The sequence below is a fragment of the Gossypium arboreum genome, chromosome 5 (genome assembly GCF_025698485.1).
Source record: "Gossypium arboreum isolate Shixiya-1 chromosome 5, ASM2569848v2, whole genome shotgun sequence".
NCBI classification, from domain to species: Eukaryota; Viridiplantae; Streptophyta; class Magnoliopsida; order Malvales; family Malvaceae; genus Gossypium; species Gossypium arboreum.
This window is the reverse complement of record NC_069074.1, coordinates 11,765,563-11,786,391: the sequence shown is the minus strand read 5'-3', so window position 1 is coordinate 11,786,391 and position 20,829 is coordinate 11,765,563. Positions and strand designations below refer to the sequence as shown.

The following is a 20,829-nucleotide window of genomic DNA, read 5'->3' as shown; positions in this document are numbered from 1 at the left end:
TGACAAACGCGTAGCCGTGATATTGAATAGAAGTGCGAGATAGATAGTAGACGGAGACCTCATATTGTGTACTAAAGAATTGATTTCCTTCTCGCAAAGGAAGCGAAATTCCTACGAGAGAACGAAACAAGGAGATTCACTGCACTTTTAATGTCCTTTATGATAGTGGGACATTAGCCGTTCTGCTTGCTTGCTTCTACTTTCAGACCGAACTTTCAAGTTTGGTTCTTAAAAGTTATCCCAAGGGTATATGAGTATTGGAAAGTGCCTAAAATTATATAATGTAATTGACCAAAGACCTATATGTAAGATTGGCACAATATTAGCACACAAAGGAACTTCAGCAGCAAAAAAGGAGCTATTTTTCTCAGTATAGCTATATTTGCCTGCCTCTGTTAAAACTGATCAGAACATAGTACAACACACAGAATGCAGTAGCACAGGAAAAGAAAACGCTATGACTGAATTTATGTTCTTCCTTTTTCTAATTTCAACTTTATTCTCCTCTTTTAATCCCACCTGAAAAAAAAAAGTTTCTTTTAAGGTTTTATCTATTTTGCCTAAAAAATATGAATCCTTTTCGATTAAGTATTGTTATGAAAGGGTATTTTAGCAGTTTAATCTTTTGCTAGGCTTTAGTGAAATACTAAGATTGCTAACCTGTTTCTAGAGCTTTTTCTTTCATAAAGCTTCTAGAATACAGTTCATAAGGTTCAATACCTGTGTTTTAATGTGTATTTTAGCATGTAAGTTGAACACAAAGACTACCTCAATGAACCACAATCTTCATCAATCAAGAACAAGCTCCAATGGATAAACATCATTCACAAATAAGAGTAATAACAAGCAAATTCTCAGTACTAAATCGAACAAATAGTTCATACCTCATTACATCAGTTATATCTGATGTGTCATAAACTAAGAACATTACACCAAATTAAACTTACTGCACATCTGATGCAAATAGTTTCTTTAAAGAGACTAAAAACAACTTAAAAGATGATAACATTTACTGTGGTATTGTTGAGTTATTGTGTTCTTAATTCCTTTGGCAGCCACCATGAGTGTTACTCCACTTTTCTCCACAACCATAACAAAACTCGAACTGACACCTGCGACCAAAATCATAGGACAACTCCCTTAATCAACTCCAAGTACTCTTTTTAGGAAGCTTTAAATCATTTTCAGTTCCATAAGTCTAAAATAGTCTAGTTTTAACACATCTATATGAGCTCAAGGGAATTCATCACGTTCCAGCATATAGAGCATAAAAAAAATCTAATCATCCAAATTCCAAAGACAAGGGCAATCATTCAGTATCATTGATGAATAGTATTATAAATGACTAGAATATTAACTGACCTGCAAACCATGTGTGGGCAACCTACTGTTCTTTCAACATAGTATTTGCACTTGGGGCACCTAGCCCATTTTTTCTCCTGGGCAAGTTCCCTCACCATGAGATCTTCTCTCCCTCTTTCATCCTCATTAAGCCTCTGGAAATCCTCACATGCAATCCCTGGATGCCATGGCACATAACACTGCGCACAAAACAATTTGTGGCAGAATGGGCACTCCGCTTCTCTAATAACTTCACCCCCATCATTCAGAAGTAAGGCTGAACAATCCCTGAACGGGCAATAAAATCTCTGGGATGCATTAATAAACTCCTGACAGAGAGCATCTTCCCACCGATGGATTACCACCTCCGGAAGCAGAGGCCTACACTCATCGAGTTCCAAGACAGTCTCGCAATGCACTCCAGGGCACCTTACTACGGTTAAGTTTTCTTCAACCCTCGTCGAAACATGCTTGCTAATGCAATCGGAGCAGTAAGAGTGGTTGCAGCTTTGCGTAGTGAACATCTGATCGTTTTCTTTCCTTTCGACGCAAATCTCGCAGAAGCTTAAGGAGGATTCACCGCTTTCCTCTGTTTCCATCTCCAGTAACTCGGGCTGAGGCAGGGCTTGGATTAACAGGGGTGATGAAGCATGGGCGATGCATGGGTTGCAGATGTCATTGTTACCCATTTCGGAAAAGACGGTGGATGACATGAGAGCCTCTTGAAACTGCAACTCCTCGGCATACTTGTCGTCAGATGGTGGAAAGATTTCATGTTCGTCTTCATCAAAGAGTGCCGAGTAGTAAAAATCATCAACAAAATCAAGATCAGATGATGGTGTGATTTGAGCCATGATGGGTACCGAAAGACTATGACTACACTCCACAAGTTTTTTCTTTTCTTTTTTTTTTCTTTTAACAAAATGGAGTAACCGGCATGGCTTTTCAAGTAATTTAGCAATGAAGAGCCCTACCCTGATTCAACTACTTCATTAAGTGGTAATGTCTCCCTTACTCGAAAAATCTTGACTTCTTGACTTCTCTAAAGCAAGTACTTCATGTACAAGTTGAACAAGCGACTTTATTGGTTTAGAGTGGGAAATAAAGCACATATATTTCTCTCTCTTTTCCATTAGAAATAAAGCACAATTATAATTATACCACTATACAATTCGAATTCGTATAAATAATTCTATAAGCTTCATTTCTTTTACTAATTTTGTAGGGAAAAGGATAAGTCTTTGAAACCATGAATCTCTTAATAGTTATTAATTTAGGTATGTTCAAATGTTTTAACTTTCTTAGAGATTGGTTTTTTTTTTTAATAATCAATATTCATTCTTATTACATAAACTACATTGAAAACTATTTATTTTCCCAAAAAATTTAGAATCAGATTCTTTTTATACAACATCTAAATATTAATATCTATTATTATTATTCTTTTTCTACAATGCAATGCTGCTAAATGGTATAATAATTTATTTGATATTTTAATTTTACAAAAGGAAAATTTATTTTAATTTTTATTTATTTTTTATTGTCACATAGATGATATATTAATATTTAATTAATTTTATGTAACATCGTGCAAAAAATTAAATTGAGAGATAAAATAATTTTTTTGTAAAAGTTGAAGGGCCAATTAAAAATCATTGTAGTTTCAACTTCTTTCCAGGTGTCTTGACATGTATAAATTGATACTTTAAAAGTTTTTTAGATATCCATTTGATACAACATATGGTTTTAAACCGTGTGACTCTCATCCCTACCCTCAATATTGTATAAAAAAAAAGTTTTTTCTATTATAAACAAAATATGAAAAAGTTCCTTAATATGTGTTTAAATTGTCCATGAAAACTAATTTTGCTTAAAACAAAATTTAAACAAATTTAAAAGTTCCTTAGTATGCGTTTAAACCAAAGTTTAAATTTGTAAAATCTTGCTTGAAACAAAATTTTGAAGTATTAAATAAGATAAATAAATATGTGAAACTCAACTATGTTCATGTTCTTGTTTTAGTCACTCAGCTTTAAAATTTTTCAATTCAAGTACTGAACTTTGTATTCGTTCATATTTTGGTCTCTCACCGTTAAATTGATAAAAGTAATAATAGCGCTACCTTTTCTAATTGGTATGATAACAATTTAGTCCTTGATACTTACATATTCTATCAATTTGATTCTAATTCTAAATAAATTAATAATTTTAACTTTTTACATTTACAAATTTCATCATTTTAATCCTCAAACTTCCTAACCAAAATTTTGCCTTAGGCATTCCGTCTATAAATTTATAAAACTCAAATAGAAAAGAAGAAAAAACTTATCTAATTCTACCAAATATGCTAATAAAAATTTTATTTTGATTCAAGGATTATCATCACATGTATGGATAGTGAAAGTTTAAATTTTTTTAAGTAAAGTTTAAAAATATATTGCATGTTTAATTTACTTTTTACTTTTTATTTTATTAAATATATATTTATATATGGATAGTGAAAATACTAAACTCAATAATAAACTTTAATTTAATATATGTACCTATTTTTTATCACAAATTTAATATCCAAAACCATAAAAGAAAATAAATTTTATAAGAAGTTCACATTTACACAAAATTAAAATTAAAATTAATTGCATTGAAATAAAAGATTTGGGAGTGGAAGCATTATAACTTACCTTTAGGATTTATTGATTTACGCTTATTATTATAATTTCCTCTTGAATACTTTTAGGTTAGAAAATCTCAATGGAGGGATATTATTGAAAATATGAGTGATGGAGAAATGGATGTAAAATATTTATATTACAAGTACGTTATATTTATATAATTGGAGAATTTTTTCTTCTTGGGTTTTATAAATTTATAGATGTGGAATGTCTCTATTTTAAAAGTTGAGAGCTTTGGTTAGAAAGTTTGAGGATCAAACCGATAGAATTTGTAAATAAAAGGGTTAAATTTATTGAAATTATTTAGAATTAGATCAAATTGATAAAAAAAAATATAAGTATTGACGACTAAATGTGTTATTATATCAGTTAGAAAAAGACTTTCAATTATCAATTTAATGACGAGTGACCAAAAACAAGAACCAAAAAATAAATTAGTACCTAAATTGAAATTTTTAAAGTTGAGTGACCAAAATAGGAACATAGACATAATTAGGTGGCTATTTGTATAATTTACCTTAAATAGATACATAGGTAATGTCTTAAAGGCTAAAAATGTAAGCTTGATTTTATTTTATTTTTAAAAATTATAGTTTGAATAAGTTATCTCTATTTTTAAAATTAAATAATTACATTTTACTTTTATCTAAAACCATTTAGATAATTTAAATATTATATTGATAAGATTAAAATACTATAATATGTCAACAACATACAAGAGCAACAATTAAGATCTTTAGTTGACAGTAGAAGTATTGTAACATCTTGATTTTGGGCTTAGTCGAAACAGTGGTTTCGGGATCACAAATCTGATTAGGAAAATTTCATTTTTATTATATTTTTATGGTCTACGATTTCATGAAATGATTACGTGAAAATTTCGACGTTTGGGCACTCAATTTAGTAAAAAGGACTAAATTGTAAAAAGTGCAAAAGTTGAGTTCTACATTTAGAAGTATCAAATTGTTATGAAATTTTAAATGGGAGGTCCTTAAATGATAATTAAACCATTGTATAACTTTTTGGACAAAAATGGCCTTAATTGGGTAAATTTTGAAAGAATAGTAAAAAGGGTATTTTGGTCATTTAGGGGTAAAATGAATTAAAAGACAAACTTTAAACTCCAAATGTGTCCCTTTCTTCTTGCTACAGCAGAATGTACCAAGAGCAGCCATGGTTAGGGTTTGGCCAAGCTTCCAACTTTAATAGTAAGTGATTCTGAGCTCCGTTTTTAATGTTCTATGTATTTTTGAAATCCTGGTAACATGATCTGCTCATTTCTACCATTATTTTGAGCTAGGATTTATGTTTAAAAATTTACCTATAAATGATATGCATGTATTTTGATGTTTAATGGTAGAATATGAAGCTTGAAATTATGTTAAACAACTTTTGCTAAGCGATTTTACGTGAAAACGAGTAAAACGGTATAATCGTTAAAAATACCTAATGTTCATAAGTACATGTTAGAGTGAGAATTTGATGTTGCCATAGAAGGGAAAAATGATCACCATGTCATAAAACATAAGAAAATAGGAAGAAGTTTAATTTCCGAACCTTGGGGAAAAGTGCAAATATGCAAAAGTTTAGGGGTCAAATGAAAATTTATAAAAATATGATTTTTAGACCCATATGAATAGTGTGACTAATTAGTAGGCTAAATGTGATATTATAGATTAAGAAAATCGAGATTTGGGCTTAAATCAGGAAAATATGAGGTTATGGACTAGAATGGTAAATTGTCATTTTTGGATCCGAGGTAAGTTTGTACGTAAATAATTTATCGATTCTTTTTATTTTATTATATTTTGTTATCATATGAAATGTGACTGCCTATAGAATGATTATTTGTTGTAAATTGCAAATGGAAAAAGGATTATGAATAAATTGTAACATGTTGGAAAGTGAAGAATTTCCTGGTCAAGCCTTCCGAATAGAAACGATACGAATGATCTATTGTGAGGTCACGTGTGTAGTACTAAGTGCAGGCTACTATGCGTACCCGATAACTTCGATCACATGTGTAGTACTAAGTGCAGGCTACTACGTGTAGCAGATTGTTAGGTCACGTGTGTAGTACTAAGTGCAGGCTACTATACGTACCAGATAGCTTTGGCTACAAGTGTGAAAATATGTGTAGACAACTGAGTATAAGTTATTATTCCGAAGAGTTCAACGGGAAAATCGATTAAGTAAAAATACATGTGAACATGATTATGTGATGAATAAGTGCAGGTATATATTTATGAAAATTTTGAGCAATATGCTCGATATTTGAGAGAACTTCGATAAGACAAAATGGATTAAGTGAAATTATGTAAGAGTGAATTTTAGTAATAAAATAGTGTTGGACAGCAGCAATTGTGTGACTTTGAAAATTCACCAAAAATTGTGTAAGTTGAATTAAATTTCAAATAAATTATGAATTAAAGATTAATGAGTCTTTTTTCATATAAAAGAAACAGAGGGAGAAAAAAAGTTGTATATTATGTGATATTCTAATTTTTGTGAGACAGTCTCAGAATGAATTCGAGATCCCCTGTTTTGACTTGGAAAAATTGTTAAAAATTGTAGAAAAATAATTATTGGTTATAATTTATATGCTTAGAATTTTTGATGAGTCTAATTTTAATAGAAACAAAAGAGAACATTATCTGAGTCTCGTACTATGAGACAAATATATTTTAGTGAAGAAAGGTCGAAGCTGTCAAACAGTGAAACAGGGGAGAATTTGAATAATAAACTGTACTTATTGACTGGACCAAAAATTCTGAAAATTTTATGGTGGAAAGATATATGAGTATAGTTTCTGGGAAAATTTACGGATCTTAATTTAGAGTTCCGTAACTTCAGATATAAATAATTTAGTGACTATTACTTAAGAAAACAACTTAACCAGAACATGTGTAAATGTACAATTGGATTAGTTTTACTATGAAAAGCATGTTAGTAAATTGCTTATTATTATTTCATGCGAGCTTACTAAGCGTAAAGCTTACCCCCTCCTTTCCATTTCTTTTAGTGTTGTCAAGTTAGCTCAGGGTACATCACACATCAAGCCAACACCTTGACAGTATAAACACATATGCTAGAATTATCAAGTGAGTGGCATGTATAGGGACCTAGTTTTATAACATGTGTTATTATAATTTGGCCAAATATATTGGTCTTTAGTGAGCAAATGATTCTGACTTATAAATCTAGCTATTTATGTTATGTTTGATATTGGTGATGTCCATATGCTTGTTTGTCATGCATGGTTGGTAAAATGTTATGTGTTGTTGTGAATGTTTAAGTCCGTTAACGCCTCGAACCCTGTCCCGACGTTGGATACGGGTGAGGGGTGTTACAAGCATTCATAAGTTGGGTCAAGCCAAGTTCACACTATATTTAAGCAGGATATTAACATATTTTATATTTGTTTAAATTTATTAATCTGAAATATAAGTCTAAAATTTTACTCAAATCTACTCATATTTATAAAATATTAACTTAATCTCATTTTAGACCGCCCACATTTTTAAATTTGTTTGAAAATATTTATATTATTTATAATTTAATAATTTTTGTTTACTAAATTTTTATTTATTGGTACCTAAACATTTTTAATGTTTATATTGTATAAAAGTTAGGTTGAATTAAGCTAGGCTTGAAGTTTAATTGTTTGAATCGAATCAACTTATATTTTAAATGAGAGTGTAATTATTTTATCTAAAATTATTTTTAAATTTAATATTTTAATTTAACCGCCCTCAACTATTAAACCTATTTTCGAGGACGTAACCCTATTCTTAAACATAATCAAATAATTCTTTATTATTTTGGAGTTGGCCAAGTCAATAAACATAAAGTACCCATGTAATTAGAGGTGATCATGGGCCGGAAGGGCGGGTTTGGGCGGGCCCAGATAAAATTTTAGGCCCGTCTACTAGGCCCGGGCCCGGCCTGAAATATGGGCCTAAAATTTTGCCCAAGCCCGGCCCGAAATAAAATTACTAAGCCCGAGCCCGGCCCGGCCCGGCCCATATTAATTTTTTTCTTATTTCATTAAATAAAAAAATTTTAAAATATAATAAATCAAATATATTTAAAAACATAAAAATAAATATTAAAACAAATAAAAATAATACTAAAATAATTCTTAAAACAATACACAAATTAACAATATAATAAAAAATAGTTATATTAAAAATTTAAAATAATTAAAAATAAAATAAAATATATATATTAATATATAATTCGGGTCGGGCCGGGCCGGGCCGGGCCCGGGCCAAAAAACTCTTACCCGAGGCCCGGCCCGTTTTTTAAACGGGCCTCATTTTTTTGCCCAAGCCCATTTTTCGGGCCTATATTTTTACCCAAAACCTCCCATTTTTCGAGCGGGTCTTCGGGCCGGGCCGGGCCGCCCAGCCCATGATCAGCTCTACATGTTATTATCATGAAGAAATTATGAAATAATAGTTGGTTCTTATAAACAACTAGCACCCAACCCTACAACGCATCCACTGGGATATATAATCCTACACTGATATTACTTTATGAGTTGCAGTAAAGTCTTAAAAGCTGGTGGTTTGAATGTTTTCAATCTCCATTTTCATTGGATTTGCTTGGAAGCTTTCCATTCTCCAAACTCAACCGAAAACTCGGCCGCAACCGCAATTTAAATCTCTGGTTGTACTGATATGGAGTGTGAGTGTGCTCCTCCTCCAATCGGCCGGACATGGCAGGCTCAGGTTTCCCTGTATGTAAAGGACTTGCGCCAGATTCCTTCAACTTGTGATCAAGCACTTTGACTCTTGCTTCCAGAATTTTAATTTGATCCTTATAAAAGATCTCCTGGGATTCCACCTGAGAAATTACGCCACTCAAGTTTCAGTTACCTATATGTATTACATAGTAGCTAACAACCTTATGCGTGAAAGGAAAATTTTGTGTGGAATTTGTTAAAAGAGTATTATTTACCTCTTCTTTGTTATCTTCATGCAGTGATTTGACCCTTCGTTCAAATATGCAGATGTCATTCATTCGCTGTTGCAGTTTCCGACTTAGATCATTGACTGATCTTTCAAGAGTTTTTGCTCCTTTTTTTTCTTCTTCAAGCTTATCCTCGAGCAGGATAAGTTGCTGGCTATCCTCCCTCATTTTCTTGATTTCATTCAGAACCGCTTCTTGATATGATTTGAGCTCATATTTGAGCTTTGATTTACCTGATCAATAGTAATAGCATGTCAATCACTTGAAGAGAATACGAACCGGAAGCAAGTGTAAATCTCATACACGTTAGTTTGAGATTAAATCAGTTAAAATGATCCAGGGCATTTACTTAGAACCCTCAACAGTATGAACGAAAAAGAGCACCTTGGCAATGCTGGTTGAAGCAATCCAGGTCCTCTTTCACTGCCATGAAACCATAAAGTTGGCGCTCTCCTCCTGGCAAGACTTCGTTTGTACAAGAATTCCAAGCGGATCTATCCAATCGTTGGTCCAAAAAATTCTGATGCAGTCGTTCGGCTTCTAAATAACCTACCGCAGAGCTCTCAAAGATTAACACGCTCAAACCACGGTGACCTTGAGGACCATAGGAATGTTGAGCCTTTAAAGCAGGAAACGAGCTGAAGTGTTCAAGAAGCTCTTGACTTCCCATGCCAACAAACTGAAAGAAGTTGTAAATTGCTTGCACATTAGATAATATAATGTATATTACAATTTTCAATCCAATCAGTGCTAGAAACCAGCATCATTGGTTCAATTATTAAAAACCAAAAGATTTTCTGATCATTTTTACCTTTCCATCCTTTGAATTGCTTGTCATTGTGTTCATAATGACAACCATGGGAGGCCAAACTACTTGATGATCTCTTGCATCCTCTTTTAAACCTTTCCAGGTACCAACAATTGGGTCAGCAGGAGGAGAAACCGAGGTTCCCCTAATGCACAGCTCCCCTTCTAGAAGCATCGCGAACTCTTGATGTAACTTCACCCTTCTCGATCCAATCTTTTTGGAATGTGCTATCAGGTCACTAATGCTTCTGTACCATTTGATGGCACCTGGACCACCTTGGCATGCTGGACAGTGCCACAGGGTTTGATCAATCTCCTCTGCATTCAAGGCGTCCATTCTCTCAAAAAATTCCTTAAACCATTTGCTCTTCTTGCGACTCTCTTGGCTCTTTTGACTATCATCGGAATCAAAGTCATCCTCATCATCCAAGGAATCGCAATCATCTTCGTGAACAGCATTTGTGTTGTCATCTTTTGAACCCTTTAAATGATTAGGATGCCCGAGTTTAACCCGCTGTTTGTCAGCACTGTTTCCACCCCTGCTTTGGGATTTCCTTTTAGAGACCAGCAACCAGTCATCATCCATGGCTATGCCTTTACCCTTAGGATCTTCAGTATTACCAGTGCCAATAAGAGGACTGCCTTCACCCCAGGAACTGGTTTTTGCATGAAATTCGTTGCTGGAGAACCAATGTTTCAGATATTAGTTAAAATATGTATTTTTCCATCTGTCATTAATAAGTAAAAAACACTGACCTGGAACTGGTTTGAGGAACATCTTCCACCTTTCTTCCCCTAATGTTGTGCCACCCTGTAGGTTTCCTCCACTCGAAACGGTCTCTTCCATTGTCATCCCAGTTTATCCTCTGTTGCTCAACGTAACCAAACCTCTGCTGGGTACGCCATCTAGCTGACCCCTGTTTATTGAACGACCGAGGCTCATGAATCCCTGAGGCATGGGAGATAGTACATTCCGTGTTGGATAATCCATGGCTGACAACACACTCAGGTTTCTTGATGGCTTCACTAGCTGCATCTTCCAGCTCCTTTTCAGAACCCATAATGGACTCCTTCAGGATCTCCTGGAGCTGCAACTCTTCAGCAAATGTAGCATATGAAAGCTCGAAAATATCCTTCTCATCACCAACTCTATAGAACAGATCAAACGCTAATTCGTTGGCCATATTAGTAATTCCGACTAAAGGAAGCGAACGAATTCAGACTATTCAGTTCTTCACAAAAATTGACCATCTATCTAGCTGCTACATACATATATATATATATATATGTGTGTGACTTGGTTCCTAATGGCTTTCTCTAAAACTTAGCAAAGAAGTTGCTATCATTGGACACAAGCTACTTCGTTAGAGGATTAATTAGTTTACAAGTTGATGCTAAAAGATTTAGTCCACGCCCCTTTATGATTAACTTTACAGTACCACTGGTCTGGTCTCAAAGAGTTAAACTTAGCTGAGAAGAAGTTTCGTTCATTGGGCACTTACTACTTCTTTAAGGAGGATTATACATATTGATTGATCGCCTATATGTAGATTTATGCCTCCTTTAGACAAATATGGCCATCTCCCCAATATTTTTGTGTTGAAACTTCGCTTTTTCGTTTTTAGGCACGAAAACTACTTCGAAGTTTACTATCCTTTGATTTGATTGGATTGCACTGGCAATTGGGTTTATTATAGCTATTGAACTTTATTTTTCTTTTTGGTGGCGTGGTAATTAAGTTGTTGGAAATGTAAAGATGAAATCCGAAAGGAAAAGAAATATGAAGATTGGGATTAATGTTTTTCCCCAGGATGCACCATAAGTTGGTATGGGGGTCAAGGAGTGAATTCGATCGACTGATTATTCATCTGAAATTAATTTTTACTATTATTTGCTTACTTGGATATAGAATACTTTGAGCCCAAATATAATATCGGTCTATAAGTAATGGATCATTACCTTTTAGCAGCACGTCTATTCCAAGAGATTTCAGGCCCAATATTTATCCAGTTTTTAACTCACAAATTGGATTCGTCTGTTTCCTAATATAATATGTTTTGAGTTAATTCCATGTTCCCTTTATTGAATTTAAAAATTGTTTTCATCTGAAGGTTAAATGATTCATGAATTTTAATTTTATCAAATTACTGATTTGTTTTCTTTTTAATACTCTGCACTTCTTTACTCTTGAAAAGGAAATTAATTACACAAATGTTTGAACTCCGATTTTGGGTTCAAACACAAACTTTTTTATTGCTTCATTTGGTTTTTTTAATAAAATTTTAGTAGTTGCTCAAGGCTGACCTTTTGCCCCCCATTTCGTCCATCATCATCGAAAAGTTTAGAATCAGGCATATCTTTGGAAAAGATAGAGGGAAATGATCAAAATTTAATATTGAATTTTGGGATGATAGATGATAATTTTTAATAAGTATATCAATAAGGGAGGAGATAAAGAGGAGAATGTGGTAGTGTTAAGGAATGTTGGTTCATCCTAACTGAGCAGAGCGTAAGAGGGGTGTAAGTAAAGAAACTAATAGCACAAAGGAGAAAGCTAAGGATAATAAGGTGACTGAGTATGCTAAAGGTTCAATCCCTTCTTCATCATGACAGGGGTATATATAGTGGAGGTCCTGTGCTTGATAGTGCTAATATGGTAAACCAGCTACTAATAGGCCATTATTGTGGTGTGCATGTAGGGATGCTTATGATGGGATTTATTTTGTCATTCCTTTTAAGTTATAGTATGAGATTATTACATTAAGGTAGAGTTTGGTGGCCTAAAGAGTGTGTCTACAGTAGAGATTGTGTTCACATTAAAAAGAACGATGGTTTGGTCATAAAGATAAATAGGCAAAGACTTTTCTGATAGTAGTGGGTTGTTCATTCGGAAGGACTAATAACTTAATGGCTAGAACTCTTTCAAAGAGACTAAGAGATTGAATAGAGGTAAATCTTTCGAGGCATTAATAATTCGATGACTATTCAAACAGTGGAGAGAGGAGAACTACTTGCAAGTACTTCTCAAGCAACTTACTTAGTGGAGATATAACAATAATAAACTTTGGTTAAAACTGTGAAATGTAAAAAAAATGTTGCAACAACCATATCCCCACACCCAAAATAAGCTGCCCACACTAACTAAACCTTAAGCATATTCATCTTATCTGACGATAAAAAGTTGACCCCACCATCTCCTCATGATGATACGTCTTAAAATCAGTGACCACCATTTATTTTAGCCAGAATACAATATTCAACAAGCTTTTTGGCACTGCAATTTATTATCATGTCAACTTCCTCGTAAGGAATACTTCTTAGTCTTTGTTTTTTAATTATTATATCTTACCTTTCCATAACCTCCTATAACATCTTTAAGAATACTCCAATTTACATCTCTCAAATTGTTGCAACAATAATTATATTAATCAATTAAAATTTAAAATAATTATTATATTTCACTTAAATATGATTATTTTGGATTTCATTTTACATGAAAATAATTTAATTGGACCACAAAAGTCCAACAATTTCAAGTATAATGGACATTTAGTTATATCCACTAAGCTCATTAGTGTCGACCTCATATATGCTAAAAGAGAGTAATGGTTAAAGTCCCTTATCATTTAATAGTTATATATCATATTAAATTAAATTAATATATTATAACATAAATATTAAAAATACATTAAATTGTTTATATTTAAAATTTTAATAAAAGAAAAAATTATAATAGTAGTAAACATATAGTAAATATTAAATAAAATAATTATATTAAAAATTAATATGCACAAACATAAACATTATTGAGTTAACTATTTACAAAAATAAAAAATTAGATAAAATTTAATATTCATATTTCGAGTTAAGCTAAGATTAAATAACTATATATATTAAATCTTAACCTGCCTCATAAACACCTCTAAATAAATAAATAACATTTAAAATTTATCAATCTGAACAAAATAAACAGGTGAAGAGACATAGGATAGGTTTTATGAGTATTCAAATTATACAAGATGAAATGTGATACTTACCACAAGTAACTTTCAACCCCACATCAAATGTATCTTACATAGATTAGGAGATAGGACCATTAAAATGCTTCAAGCACTCCAACCAAGGACACTTACTCCAATTAACCACATGCAACTCCACCCATTCTCATGCAGGCAGCAATTGTGAAAAGCACCTGCATTTGTCAATCATATACACGAGGTAACTTGGTCTTTAAACACTTTAATGCAAGTAGCAATATCAAGGCAGCCGAAATTCCCTTTATGAATACTCATGTACACTCTCCTTCATCTTCAACCCTTTCTTCAACTTATCGTTGCTCTGCTAGAATCTCTTTTAGCTTTTATTGTTATCATCGTTCTAACTTTAGTATTAGAGAACGTTTAGGAATACCAACTCTAGCGTGTCTATAATATATCCTTTGCTTTGCAAGATTCTCCATCTTTTGAATCTTAAAAAACCGTTAAAATTTTCAAATAAAACTATAAGAGTTATTAATTATTTACTTAAAATAAAAAGTATTTTTAAATAAAAACCAAATACAAGTCAATGGGCTTTTTAGAAGAAAATTTTGACTACTCAAACATTTTATTTCATATATATTATATAAATTAAGGTAAATTACAGTCAAGGTTATTAAACTATTAGTAAGTTTACATTTAGATTACTCAACTCCAAAAAGTTATAAAATAGTCATTGAACTATTCGAAAGTTTTCATTTTAAGCGAAAGTTTTTATTTTAAGTCATTGAACTGTTAAAATCATTGTTGTATAACCTTCTCTGTTTGTACTGCCTACACCAATCAAAAGCTCTCCCTCTCGCTTTGCTAAAATTTATTTTTTTCATGAAACAACTTTAAATGCTACAAATTTGTGAATAAAAAAAAAAACAACTTTCTTATCCGATCTTCGACTCAAGCCATCAGATCGAGTTAGATCTAAAGTATATTCTTTTGCTCAACGATGGATATTGATCCATTGTACTGATCGTTGAATTGTCTTTTGGAGCACACTAGCCGAACTTTTAAAAAAAAATTAAGAGTCCAGTGACTTAAATGAAAATGTTCGAATAGTTCAATGATCATTTTGTAACTTTTAAAAGTTGAGTTACCAAAATGTAAATTTATTACTAGTTTAAAAACATCGGATGTAATCTACCCATAAATTAATATTATAATAAATAATAAAACAAATTCTTAATTATTTATTTCGCGAGTTAACTATTTTAGGAAAAATGTTAGAAGTTTTGTTCGTAACCTCCCAACAATATTAAAGTATTATTTTTGTGTTAGGATTTTATCCACCGCCTTTATCAAGAGATGTATATTGTAACGTCCCCTAACCCTATACAAATCCTTTGGAGCAGGTTACGAGACATTACCGAACAATACTGATCCAATTTCGGTCATTAATTAAAATAAATATTCACACATCCTAGTTTTAAGATGTCGTCCCTTTAATGGGCCCTCGCGGTCCAATATAAACAGTAAATTCAATTCGGGACTAATTTAGAATCACTAAGAATTTTTAGTAAATTTCAAAATTCATACTACATACCATTGCCAACCATAATTTACTCATTTCATCAATACTTTTACAACCTAAATGACTCTCATTAAACATTCTGGGTACATGCCATTATCAATACTCAACATACTTTACCTTAATGAATTCGGGATCGTCTTGGGATGCTGATTCAACGTACTATCTTTACTTAACTGCTTGCGAAACAAACAAACTGCATGAGTATGGTATACTCAGTGGTATTTCTATAATCCTAACAATTAATAATATAACAAATACTTAAGATCATAATAACAATTACAATTATTCAATTATTTATTCATAGATAAATTTCAACTACTTACCATATAAATTTTATACAAATCATATAATAAACACAATAACATAATTGTTCAATTCTTAACTAAATCCATTATTATTTACTCCATTCTTTCACTTACTACTCGGTATAGCTTTCCTTAATTTACTCACAATTCAATATCATTAAACTATATTCAACTATACACTTATCAATCATATTCTATTTTAATTCATTTCAATAACAGTCAATTTCATTTATATCGTAATACCCTACCCGTATTCATTTGCGGAATAGGGTACGAGGCATACTAGGAGTTCACAATTAATTTTTTTTTATATTCAATATAGCCCTTTTATAAATATCTAACCTTCCCTGTAATATTAAATCGAGACCAATCCACATCAACCAAATCAATTCAACATATTTTCATGATAGATTCATGCATTTATATAAAATAACGTCATCACATATCTATAACCAGGTTTGTTAACCATACTAATGGCTAACTTTACATTCATTTCACGTTAACATTTACTTTGTTAGCTTATACATGCCATTGATTTCCAAAATAAAGTTTCTTTATATACCGAAATCCTGAGGTTGACAGTGTGATGTGTCTCCACCAAATCCAACCTCCGAGCTCTTAACACTACAAAAGCAGGGAAAAGGAAGCGGGTAAGCACTTTGTGCTTAGTAAGCTCATGTAACAAGAATTATACTTACCTAATATTTTCAATACAATATAATAAACATTCATATATCCATTCAATGCATTATTACCCTAACATGCACAAACTCAACATTCAAGTTAGTACAATAATTTCCATGTATCAATAATATATATATATATATATATACCATGATTGATGTACTCATCAATACCATGATTTTCATTCCCTTATTATTTTTCATATTTATCCCGATGAATTTATCGGAATTTCGATGGATTTTCAGAGGTACACTTTTAGTATACAATTCCGGGTCCGTCAATTCATATTCATGTGCGACATTTCCATTTCAGAGAGCACACTCCATGAACCTCAACCTTGCAGCGAGATTACCGGTCAGGCTAAATCCACGCAATATAAACTCATAGAGTATTGTCGGGATTACGGTCGAGCTAAATCGCAACGACAATTACTCTAATGAGCTTGGATCTGAATTACCAGTCCGAGCTAAATTCAGACCTAATTCGGATTACCCGTCCGGTTAAATCCATTTACACATATTCTTTGGAGGGCTATATCGGGATAGGATCACCTGTCCGGGCTAGATCTTTTTACCGTCAATTCCTTTTTAGAGATCCATCGAATTTTCCTTTCATTCAAACGGGATTTCTTCCCATTTTATCAAATATATCAATGTTTCATAAATTTCCATATAATGAACATTCAAATCATATTCAGATCAAAACATGCATTTCAAGTATTTAAGAATATAATTCAAGTTACACGAACTTACATTGATACTTGTTTGTAAACAGTAAAATCTATTAATCCCGAACTTTTTCTTTCCTCGATCTAGCTTCAGATTTGAATCTTCGGATCTAAATAAATAAATTTAATTATCAATTTAATACATTTCATGTTCATATGCAACATTCTCTATAATTCAACTATTATTTATAGTTCATTCAAAGCTGTCTACTTGAGTCATAGTCACTAAATTATTTATAACTTGAGCTACGGAACTCCAAATTAAGATCCGTTAATTTTTCCTGAAACTAGACTCATATATATTTTTACCATAAAATTTTCATAATTTTTGGTTTAGCCAATCAGTACAGTTTATTCTTCAAAGTCACCCCTATTCTGTTGTCTAACTCCAATCATATATCATCAATTCGAACTCCAATCATTTCATGAACCTTTGGTTTATATTTTCAATTTCATATCTAAATTTTCAATTCTCAATTCAATTTCTCGTTTCATTTCAATAGCTTGATCAATCAAATTTATTCGATTTATCTTTCACTTATTTACCCCTATTAACAAACCCGAACTTTGACGGATACACGGATTCCAACCCAAACACACCGAAGACGGCACATTGTGCCTAAAGCGGTACATAGTACTGATCAGATATCGACACATAAAGTGCCTAAAACGACACACGAGGTGCCTGATACGACACACGAGGTGCCTGAAATACGACACATAAAGTGCCTGATCGATAAAGCCAGCAAATCCCGTACACTTCCAGATCCTATGGCATGCCAATTATATCCGACTCAGCCCGACTAGTTAATAGGGTATTTCATTCACTTTCTCAATTTAATAATTCTTTCATCAATATCTCATTCCGATTATTACACATATTTACCCATTTTCACAATTCATACAATTTCATTCAATTCAACAAATATATTTCAATTATGCACATTAATTCATAATTCAATACAATTCAATTTACTTTTCAATACCAAATATTCAAATATCACAATCTCATATATTCATATATCAATTTCCTCATATTTCCAATCAATATATTTTTCAATATAACATTCATTCAATATTCAATTTTCTATATAAGTCATATATATTATATAATTCAATCAATATAAATTCAATCAAAATAATTTCAATCAATATAAATTCAATAAATTCATCGCATACCAAAATCAATCCATTCCAATTGTAAAACATCATAATTCTAACACTAACAATTGCCATATGTATATAAATATAACAAATAATAACTAAGTTCGGATTATAGAAATACAAACCGTAATTTTCGAGCTAACTCCCGTTGACTTTGTCTTGTCCTTTCTTAGCCGAGATTTCCGGTACCACATTGACTACGAAATTAATACAATTCATAATCATTAATACATTACTAATTCATATCTTGAGTTACAGAATTCTAAATTAATATCCGCTAATTTTTCCTGAAACTAGACTCACAAATATTCTTACAATAAAATTTTCAGAATTTTTGGTTTAGCCATTAAGTACAGTTTATTCTTTAAATTCACCCCTATTCTGCTGTCTGACAGTTTCGTCCCTTCTTCACTAAAAATTAATTATCTCACAGTACAGAACTCGGATAATATTCCCGTTGATTTCTCCTGAAAATAGACTCATTAGGGATTCTAAACATATAACTTTAAGCCTCTAATTATTTTTCTTCAATTTCTGGTGATTTTCCAAAGTCAGAATAGGGGAACCCGAATTCATTCTGACCTTGTCTCACAAAATTCATTATATCTCATAATTTACAATTCAATTGCTTATATTGTTTCTTCTATAAGAAACTAGACTCAATAATCTTTAATTCCATATTTTAATCATCCTCTAATTCAATTTCTACAATTTTTGGTGATTTTTCAAACTTAAACTACTGCTGCTGTCCAAAATAGTCTTAGTACAAAATGTTGATTTACTTTAATTTCAATTTAATTCTAACTAAATTCACTTACTTTTCTATCTTAATTCATACTTTATTTCTACTCAATTTTTAACCAAACTTAAACATAATTATCTATTTTTCATCATAAAATCATAATTTCGAAATTCTTTCAATTTAATCCTTAAAGCATAAAACTTATGAATCACTTTACAATTCAATCCTTGTATCATTTTTAACTTGAATTTCTATCAATTTAGCCCTTAATTCATCATTTTATTTAACATGGACAATATCTAGAAATCTAATAACTATTAAAATATCAACTTAATTTCATCAAAACTTTGTTCTAAAACTTCTAAAACATCAAAATTAAGTAAAAAGAGCTTGATTGACTTACCTATTAAAGCTTAAAGCTTCAAACCTTGAATTTTCCCTTTTCTCCCCTTCTTTCTTTCTTTTTCTCCCCTGCTCTCTGTTTCGTTCCATTCTGTTTCTATTTCCTTTCATTTGCTTCGTTAGTTTATATATATAGTATAATATAATATAATTAAAACATAAAGTATTTTTATTATATAATAATATAATAATATAATAATATACTAAACATAAAAAAAATCTTACATTTTCTTCACGATAAACCGCCTCAATTTATACTTTTTGTATAATTGCCCTTTTAGTCCTTTTTATTTTCTTTTAATCTATAATTCAACTTTCACACTTTATTCAATTTGGTCCTTTTACTTAATTACTCTTAATTAAATTAAATTCACTTAATTAAACTCTAATTAACCACTCATTTTACTTCGTAAGTATTTTTAATAAATATTTACGAATCCATTTTTCAGAAACGGAGACCCGAAAATATACTTTTTCGGTAACGTTAAAATTCGGGTCATTACATATATGATTCATGAAAAAATGTCACGAATGATAAAATACAACCTACAAAACTCACGAGAAAAAAATTAGTATAGTGTATAATATAATTTGATATCAAAAGAGCTGTAACGGCCTAATTTTTAGTGGTGTCAGAAATGGTGATTTGAGATCACTAAATTCGACAAATAAGATTGAACAAGATAGTAATTTAATATTTATGAGTCAAGTAAGAATTTAGAAGAATTTGTGAAATGGTGAAATTAGTGAATTAAAAGAATTTATTAGGTCAAACGGGTCAAAAATGAGGTATCGAGACCTCAAAGTTGAAAATCGAGCTATAAATATTTTTATAAATATTTATGGAGTGTCATTGAGTTAGTATTAAAGTTCCGTTAGAAAATTTTAACGTTTGGATGGCTAATTAATTAAAAGGACTAAATTGAAAATAGCGCAAAATTTGTTAAATTGTGAGTAAATAGCTTAAGTATTTAAAAGATGGATTTAAAGAGCAATTAGACCCAAAGGTTAATGGATGGACGGTTTGGGTATGAAATAAGCAAGAAAACAATGTGAACAAGGGCAAAATTGGAAATAGCATAAAAGTTAATAGTTAAATAATGATGTAATTGAAAAATCTAGACATTTCTTCATATTTTCTCAGCTAAAACGCCATAGAAGGTCTGGAGAAAGCTGGTTTTTCATATTTTACATCATGTGAGTTTAATTCTTACTTTTCTTGATAATTTTTATGTTTTTATGACTTTTACAATTAGGTCCACTTGTAGAATTCATTAGTTTTTGATTTTATGGGTGAAATTGGAAGTTACCCTGGATGGATAAGGGAATTTTATGATGAATTATTATGAAATTTAAGTTCTAATTTTATATTAAGGTGGTTTTATTAAGTGATTTTGATAGGAAATGATATTCCTAATTGTGAAAAAGTTGTGAATTGAAGGTTTCTGT

General features: G+C 31.4%; 3 protein-coding genes and 2 long non-coding RNA genes across 6 annotated transcripts; 1 reads left to right on the top strand and 4 right to left on the bottom strand.

The window, feature by feature from the left end:
* Window positions 1-785: 785 nt before the first annotated feature.
* LOC108452211 (E3 ubiquitin-protein ligase RSL1-like) lies at window positions 786-2,410 on the bottom strand. Its single transcript, XM_017749978.2, has 2 exons — window positions 1,363-2,410; window positions 786-1,112 (listed from the first exon to the last, which is right to left on the bottom strand). The coding sequence occupies exons 1-2, from the start codon at window positions 2,193-2,195 to the stop codon at window positions 1,040-1,042; spliced, it is 906 nt and encodes a 301-aa protein (XP_017605467.1). The 5' UTR covers window positions 2,196-2,410; the 3' UTR covers window positions 786-1,039.
* A 2,724-nt stretch (window positions 2,411-5,134) lies between these two features.
* On the top strand, window positions 5,135-9,778 carry LOC128292953 (uncharacterized). Of its 2 annotated transcripts, none has more exons than XR_008282951.1 (2): window positions 5,135-5,221; window positions 9,028-9,778. It is a non-coding gene; the product is annotated as an uncharacterized LOC128292953 (long non-coding RNA). The 2 variants fall into 2 exon arrangements; XR_008282952.1 differs by lacking the exon at window positions 9,028-9,778 and adding an exon at window positions 8,563-8,994 and having other exon boundaries at window positions 5,138-5,221.
* Window positions 8,595-9,214, bottom strand: LOC128292952 (uncharacterized). Its single transcript, XM_053027963.1, has 2 exons — window positions 8,976-9,214; window positions 8,595-8,861 (listed from the first exon to the last, which is right to left on the bottom strand). Exons 1-2 carry the CDS (start codon window positions 9,153-9,155, stop codon window positions 8,595-8,597), a joined length of 447 nt encoding a protein of 148 aa, XP_052883923.1. The 5' UTR covers window positions 9,156-9,214.
* Window positions 9,690-11,139, bottom strand: LOC108450928 (protein SUPPRESSOR OF GENE SILENCING 3-like). Its single transcript, XM_017748693.2, has 2 exons — window positions 10,551-11,139; window positions 9,690-10,474 (listed from the first exon to the last, which is right to left on the bottom strand). Exons 1-2 carry the CDS (start codon window positions 10,976-10,978, stop codon window positions 9,766-9,768), a joined length of 1,137 nt encoding a protein of 378 aa, XP_017604182.2. The 5' UTR covers window positions 10,979-11,139; the 3' UTR covers window positions 9,690-9,765.
* A 4,920-nt stretch (window positions 11,140-16,059) lies between these two features.
* LOC128292954 (uncharacterized) lies at window positions 16,060-19,485 on the bottom strand. Its single transcript, XR_008282953.1, has 3 exons — window positions 19,382-19,485; window positions 18,362-18,433; window positions 16,060-16,285 (listed from the first exon to the last, which is right to left on the bottom strand). It is a non-coding gene; the product is annotated as an uncharacterized LOC128292954 (long non-coding RNA).
* Between the last annotated feature and the right edge of the window lie 1,344 nt (window positions 19,486-20,829).

Excerpts from the sequence above, each read along its gene's own strand:
- LOC108450928 (XM_017748693.2), bottom strand. The coding sequence starts at position 10,978 with ATGGCCAACGAATTAGCGTTTGATCTGTTCTATAGAGTTGGTGATGAG. Across the intron at positions 10,475-10,550 it reads GTTCCTCAAACCAGTTCCAG|CAACGAATTTCATGCAAAAA; the intron begins GTCAGTGTTTTT and ends TTGGTTCTCCAG.
- LOC128292952 (XM_053027963.1), bottom strand. The coding sequence starts at position 9,155 with ATGAGGGAGGATAGCCAGCAACTTATCCTGCTCGAGGATAAGCTTGAA. Across the intron at positions 8,862-8,975 it reads ATGAAGATAACAAAGAAGAG|GTGGAATCCCAGGAGATCTT; the intron begins GTAAATAATACT and ends GTAATTTCTCAG.
- LOC108452211 (XM_017749978.2), bottom strand. The coding sequence starts at position 2,195 with ATGGCTCAAATCACACCATCATCTGATCTTGATTTTGTTGATGATTTT. Across the intron at positions 1,113-1,362 it reads TGCCCACACATGGTTTGCAG|GTGTCAGTTCGAGTTTTGTT; the intron begins GTCAGTTAATAT and ends TTTTGGTCGCAG.